Source organism: Gossypium arboreum, chromosome 13 (assembly GCF_025698485.1).
Source record: "Gossypium arboreum isolate Shixiya-1 chromosome 13, ASM2569848v2, whole genome shotgun sequence".
Classification (NCBI taxonomy): domain Eukaryota; kingdom Viridiplantae; phylum Streptophyta; class Magnoliopsida; order Malvales; family Malvaceae; genus Gossypium; species Gossypium arboreum.
In genome coordinates, this window is record NC_069082.1 from 49548792 (window position 1) to 49556548 (window position 7757).

The 7757-nt window shown below is 36.9% G+C and overlaps 1 protein-coding gene across 1 annotated transcript; it reads right to left on the reverse strand.

Annotated features, from left to right (window-relative positions):
- Nucleotides 1-4787: 4787 nt before the first annotated feature.
- On the reverse strand, nucleotides 4788-6040 carry LOC108459219 (uncharacterized). Its single transcript, XM_017758570.1, has 2 exons — nucleotides 5484-6040; nucleotides 4788-5202 (listed from the first exon to the last, which is right to left on the reverse strand). The coding sequence occupies exons 1-2, from the start codon at nucleotides 6038-6040 to the stop codon at nucleotides 4788-4790; spliced, it is 972 nt and encodes a 323-aa protein (XP_017614059.1).
- Nucleotides 6041-7757: the final 1717 nt, after the last annotated feature.

Consider the following 7757-nt stretch of genomic DNA (forward strand, 5'->3'; position numbering starts at 1 on the left):
TTTTTGCAAAAGGTGTAAAGTATGAGGTAGAAATGTGAAATAATGGAAATATGTGGGCTGACATAAGAGGGAAAAGTGTCCAGCTACGCTTGGGTAAGGTAGAAATAGCATGCATTTCATTATACAAGCCTAGAGACTAAAACGTAAAAATATGAAAGGTTAGGGACAAAACGGTCATTTGAACCGGGGGTGAAATTTAGACTTGAAAAGTTATATTGTGAGGTGTTAATAATTTAATTTTATTGTTATATACCCCGAGGAACAAATTTCGGAGGTTGATCGAGGAAAACAAAAGGTTTTGGAATAACCGAAACACGATTCCGAGACGAATACCAGGTAAGTTTGGATAACTTAAAGTAAACTCATAGTATGATTAATTGCATGATTTATGAATGTATGGTAATTGCATTTGATGATGACATGAAAATCTATGAAATACATCCTTAATAATGACATATCGATAAATATCCCGGTTGAGGTTGAAAAGGGAATCTAATGGATAAACCATGGCTTACATGACTTGAGATCTTGCATGTGTTGCAGAAAGGATTTAGCCTGGACGGGTAATCCATTGATCTCAAATATAAAAAGGATCTAGCTCAGACGGGTGTTCCTTGAGTGATCGAGCCTCCCGAAGAATATGTGTGCATTTTGGATTTAGCCTAGACGGGTAATCCGATTAGGGTTTGAATTTAGCCTGGACTAGTATTTCAAATTCGAGCTCATTAAGGGTGTTTGTCGCTATAAGGGATTTAGCTCATTAAGTGTGATTGGTTGATAGAGGGTGACCAAAGGCTTAGAAAACAGCCTAACAAGGTTTATACGGGTAGACACACGGGCATGTGTCTAGGCTGTGTGTGACACACGGATTGCCTCCAAGGGCGTGTGGTATGGTCATGCGTCCCCTGCACCTAAAATTTTAAGTCAGTGTCGAGCACGGGCTAGGCACACGGGCATGTGCCTTGGCCGTGTGCCCCTAAATGTATGCTGACGTCATAAATAGAGAGTTACACGGGTTGAGGGAATGCCTGTGTCCCAAGCCACACGGGCGTGTGCAACCACATGGACGTGTGACTCAAAGAAATTTAACAAGTTTCCCAAAGTTTATCGAATGTTCTCGGTTTTGTACAGAACCGCCCCGATGTATGTTTTAGGTCTCGAAGGCCTGTATAAGGGACGATATGCATGTGTTTGAGAAGTTTTAATTTGGGGTGAAATTAGGTGACCCAATTTAGTGTGTTTGTGAATGTGTAAGCCCAGTAACGCCTTGAACCCTGTCCCGACATTAGGTACGGGTGAGGGATGTTACAAGTATCGTGATTGATCTCACCCTAGTGACATAACATTAAGAAAAGTACTTTTTGGTGCTCGTCCAATGACCTTGTCATAATTGTGTTACCCTCATACTATATCCTTGATCTCTTCGTGATAATATTCGTTCTCCCAATATGATCTTATTTTATCTCATGATAACCATTACATCTTCCTTCACGAAAAGTCAATCACTATCAAATAGTGATCAAATCATCTATCACAAAGATGAATGACTTGTGGCCACGTTTACTTTTCATCAACCATGTACCTATGATAGGATATTATTTACCCATGTTTCTTGCTATGATTTCTACTATTTTGAACAACTCTATATAATGTAGAAGTCGTACACCTAACACACCCGATTTCGATTCCTTATCTATTCGAACTCAAGCTTTTACGTAAATCAAAGTGTATGAGTTACACATATATAGTTCACCATCCACTCAGAATTTGGGTATGCCACACTATGAAGGTCACAAACAAATAGATCCATAAACGGATTCAAGATTTATTCTACTTAGGACCAGTCAGTCACATCTATATCTCTATTTTCCTAGAGTCATTTTCTTCGATGCCCAATGTCGAAACCATTTTTTTGGAAAACGGGGTCGACTTTGATTTTGAAAATGAAAACAAAAAAACGGGAGTCGCCACCAATCTTTTTTGATGAGGTGTGATCGGGTCACCTCGTAATTCTATCATTTTAATAAGAGATTTGATTTATTAAAATAAATATTTTGGTCTACGAAATTCAGAAAGAACGAGTTTGGGAGTCGGTTACACACGAGGAAGGATTAGCATCCTCATAACGCCTAAAATTGGTACCTAGTTGATTAATTAGTGTCTTAGTATCGAAAATTGAAAATTTGAAGAGATTTAGAAATATGATCCCTCGTAAAAATTTCTGAGAAAAGGGCGTATTTCACGTTAATCTAGAAAGAGAACTACATCCCGTAAGTTAAGACACAATGTCTTAAATCCCGAAACATGAATAAACGCTGAAAAATTTATTTAATTTGAAAGATATTTGATTATCTCAGTTTTAAAAAAGAAATCACATTCCGTAAGTTAGAAAACGATTTTTTTAATTCTCGAGAATTTTTAAAATTCACATAAAAAGGCTTGTTTATTTCGATTTATCGAGAAATTCAAAACCCCGTAAGTTAGGGAACAAATTTTTTTTAATTTCCAAATACGGAGCATTGCTTATTTAAATAAAAACAAAATCTCGTATATCAGGTGTAACACAAATTTGTAGTTTAAGAACGAATCATGGTGCTAGTATGCATAACATAAATAAATGCGATAATATAAATAACAATAAATAAGAGCAAAAATAATCATTAAGATAAATAAATAAATAAATAATCAAGCTAATAAGAAACAAAGAGTAAATAAATTAAAACTAATAAAATTTTAAATAAAAAGAAAAATTGAAAATAAGCAAATAAATAAGAGAACAAAAACATTAAATAAAATAAAATAAAAAGGTAATAATAATAATAATAATAATTAAAATATAATAATATAAATTTTGAAAGTATATAAAAGATATATATACAAATAAATAGATAAATAACAAAATCGCAATAAAAGGAATAATGATGAAAATAAGTAAGATTTATTTAAAAAGGTAAATAAACAAAAAAAATTATACTAGTTATCAATTTAATGATATAATAATAGTAATAATAATATTAAAATTAATTAATTTAATGATAAAATAGCCAAAATAATAAAAAGGACTAATTTGAATTTAAAATAGAAATTTTGGGGCAAATTTGAAACAAATAAAAAAGAAAAGGACAAGTTGAACGTGCGAATGACAAGGAGGGACTAAAAGGGCCATTTTCCCTTCTCCAAAATGCACAGCTTCAAGGTGGACCAAAATTCAATCGAAATAAACCATGGGGTAAAAATTAAAAATAAAAATTTTGATTGCAAAACAATAAAAAAGCGGAAGGGCTAAAAGTGCAAATAGCCCTTCTATTAAAAACATGCGGATCCTAGCTTGGAGCAGGTTAGGCAATCGGGTCGAAGGGGTAAACGACGCCGTTTTGGGCATTTGAGGCCAGTCCCAAAACAACGTCGTTTTGGGGGGCCTATATAAGTCAAGATTTTTTTTTTAATTTCCATTCTTTCCAGTTTCACAAAAAAAACTAAAAACCTCTCTCAAATTCTTTGAAGCCCCTCTCCTCTCCAGCCATCGTTCTGGTCACCGAACCACTGTGGCGGCCGCCGGTCACCAGCAACGTGCCGCCATCCACGGTGGCCGAAAAATCGAAAAGCCATTTTTTTGCTTTTTCGGCTTCCCAAGCCTAAAGGCGTCGTTTTTCATCAGAAACAACAAAACTCGGCCACCCATGGTATTCGAGAAGTTAGGTAAGATTTCGACTCCCTTTTCGTTTTTTTTGTTTATTATTTCTTTCACAAGCAAAAAATAAAAAGAAACGAAGAGAAAAAGAAAAAAATCACCTTTGAAATTTGCTATTTTTTTTATTAATATTCGTGTGTGTAAAAAATATATTGAAGATTTCATGGCTTTTATAGCCGAAGGAAAATAAGAAAGAAAATAATACATTTCATTCGTAATACATAGGGGTCAGAGTAGTCAAACCCTGAAACAGGGGAGACTTTAACTAATAAACTGTACTAATTGGCTCGACCAAAAATTCTAGAAAAAAATTAGTAAATAGATATATGAGTCTAGTTTGAGGGAAAATTTACAGATCTTAATTTTGAGTTTCGGAACTCGAGATATGAATTTTTAAGCGACTGTGATGCAGTTGGCCAACTTGTCTGGAAATTTTAAAAATAAATTGTTTGAGCTGTTAAAATAATGAATTAAGTTTAGTAACACCTCAAGCTCGGCTCTGGCGACGGTCTCAGGTGTGAGGGCGTTACAAATTCTATCAGGGGTCACATCTGTCACGTAACTATACTGCTTCATGAAAGCTTGTGCTAGATCCTTCTATGAATTGATCTTGGCACGGCTCAATTGGTTGTACCATTTGGATGCTACCCTAACCAGACTTTCTTGGAAACAATGAATCAATAGTTGGTCATTATTGACATATTTTGCCATTTGTCTGCAAAACATGGTGATGTGGCTTCGGGACAACTAGTTTCAGTATACTTCTCAAACTTCAGAGTTTTAAACTTACGGGGGAGCACTAGGTCCGGAACCAAGCTCAAATCCTTAGCATCGATTCCACCATGATAGTCAGCATTTTTCATTTCTTTAAATTTTTCTTCTAACCATCTACACCAGTTTTTCAGTTGTTTTGGGAGCTCTACCCTTGCCTTTTCTGTTTCTACCACATCATTGAGATCGGGGACAATGGGATTAATTGGGTCCCCGGATTAGAGCCTGAGCTGGCTTGGTAATTCATCGGTGCTAAAACACTGGCCTGAAACTGTTGGGGCTTGATTGTAATAGATGGCCTTCACGGGTATACCTCGGGTTGGGTCTAAACATATGTCGGGGTAAAATCTGAGGGGTAAAGAGAATCTTCATTATCATCTCCAGCATTGATCACAGGATTCTTTCCCTTTTCTAGCCCGCCAGTCAGCAGTTGTGTTAATTGGTTCATCATGTTTCTCTGGGATTCTAGCATCTGATCCCTCATATCTTGCTGGATTTTAGCCAATTGTTCTTGCATTTGTGTTTGTAGTTGCTCTTGCATTTCTTTTTGGAGCTGTTCTAGCCTTTCCAATCTTTGATCCATAACTTTTTTCTTGGCACGATGATTAGTTGGCGGATTTTTGGCAGTTTCCAGATTAACTGAAATAGTTTTTAACCAATTAGGGTCCTTTGTGACATTTAATGCATATGATGCGATGAAATGCAAATGCATGAGATGAATGTAGAAAAAGGCATCGACTCTGATTCAATTCCATTGAGAATAACTTTACTAGAAAACAAAGTTCTTTATATAAAACGGATTACATATATGGCTTAGCCCTGGTCCTCAAAGTTTTGAACTTTCATAAGCAACCAAGCTAGCACTTGGCCCCTGTCTGATTCTAATTCATATTTCACGCTTAGTACATCAGCCTGAACTGCTAAAGTTTGTAAATGGTCGGCCACCTCTCATATCTGAGCTACAGCTTCACCCATTATGTAATCTCTGTTTCTAACTTTATCCTGAGAATGGTGGAGCTACTCTTTCCAATGCTTTTCATTTGCTTCAAGAAGTTCAACCCGGAGTTCGAAGCTTTGTAATGCGGTCTTGAGTTCTTCTACCTTCCTTTTCAGCTCTATTGCAGAGTTGCGACTTCGATGTTGATGTAGCAGCCTTTCTAGTTCTGTTATTCTAGCCTTTAATTCAGCTCTTTCACTTTGGCTGTCTGACAAACTCTTTTCTAGGGCCTCTTTCAGAACCTGAGTATCTTGGAATTTTCTCTCCCATTTATCGGCCTTAGCCTTCTCCTCTTGGATCTCTTGTCGCCACTGCTCTGATGTTTTCCCCAATCCGGCAGTCCTCATCGATAAGTGCAACTTCTTATAATCCATTTTCAAGCTATTTGAATCTTCTTTTGCCTTATTCTTTCCTTTCCTCAGTTTCTCAGCTTCTAGTTTCTGAACATCAGCATCTAATCTCAAATGCATTTTTTCCTCCTCCAATTGCTTGATCTTCTTTCCTAGATCCAAGTTCCTTTTCTTAAAATCCTGCTTTATGATCTCTAGCTCGGATGGGACCACTTGCAGGTATTCTTCCATCGATCACGCACCTTTTTGACTTGGCCTGGGGATGTTGTCGTTGATTCTTTTACCCCACCACCCATTATACTCAGGGATCGTCATCAGTCCTACAACCAATCTTTTCATCTGACGAGTCTGATTCCTAGCCTTGGACATTTCCCGTACCTTCTTCTTATAGTTATCCCCTTTATACAAAAACTTGCATTGAGCTAGCCCATGGGTTACTGGTATGAACTATCTCGATCTGTACTGCCTCAACACGAGCAAAGGAGCATATCCGATGGCTCCCCAAATCCCAAGTAGGGAGACCCAGTCAAAATCTCCACACCGGTACAAAATCTCATCGAGGACCATCCAAGGGGCTCTCCACTCGACATCCTCTTCTTGGAGATTTTGGAGGATTGTTATCCATCTTTCCTCTGAAATGTCATCCTATCTCAGTGTAGCCGCTATCTCTTTTAAAGGAGAGTCGCTTTCAGAGAAAACCCGGTAAGAAACCTTGCCTACTTTCCAGAAATGGCTGTAGAACCAAGCTAACAATAATTGCGCACATCCAATGAATCTTCCCTCACTAATCTATGGCATGCATTCAAGGACCTGAATGTTTCGGCTAAAATTAAGGGAACTAGCGTGATCATCTTATCCAGTCAGTCGAACAAATCAAAAGCTACCTCATCTACATGCCTTAGCACCTTAGGGAAAGCAATCAGCTCGTAGATGCTTAAAGCAAAAACATCAAGCCTCTTCTTCACATCTGGGTGCGCCAAAATTAAGTCTCACAAACTTTTCCAGTGTATTCATTTTCTTTCTCCTTTCTGCTTGATCCGAGCCGCAACCCACTGTTCACTTGTTCTTGTGATATTCATTAATTTCTTCACAAAAGTCGGAACATTGGTGGCTCTAGAATAGGCCTTGTCAACTTGAATCCTGAGGCAACGAAGTAGGGATGTATACTCTTCCATTGTAGGTACGGAGTCCACATTTCCTAAAGTAAAACAACTGTAGGCAGGGTTCTAGAATTGAGCCAGAGCTCAAAACAAGTACTTGTCCATCTTGATGTTGAATAGATAGGGCAAATCACCATAAATGCCGTAAAATAGCTGCTTGATTTCGTTGTCCCAATGGACCCATATCTCTTTCTGTGACAGTCCTAATTTGACCCTAGTCGGAATGTGGTTTCGGGACCACAAAATCGACTCATAAAAATTTACTTTAATTTTTATTGCATATATTTAATGTTTGATAGTGTGTGTATGAAAATTTAATGTTTTAATTTAGTCTTAGGAATGTGAATTTTCTTGAAAGGACTTAGTTGAGAAACTTAGAAAAGATGATAGGTAAATTGTAAGGATCAAATAGCAACAAGGTGAGAAAGCTTGGGTTTGCATGTCAAATTGCCTAAAATTCAAGTAGTGGCCGGCCAAGCAATGATGCTTCTTCCACTAAGTTGAATTTTATTGTAATTTTTTTATAGTAGTTAATGGTTAAAATAAATTAAAGAAAGGAATTAATAGAAAAAAAAATGAATAAAATAAGAAAGGGAGAGAAAGTATTCATCTTCTTCCTCTTGCAAATGCCGTAAGCTAGGGAAAGAAGGAGGAAATTTTCTAAGACATTCGGCCATCCTAAGGGGTTGATTAAGGTAGGACTCATGTTAATTTTATTAAATTTTTGTGAAAATCTAGTTAGTAGCCAATGTCTTATTATATCCCATATGTTAATTTTCTACCTAAAT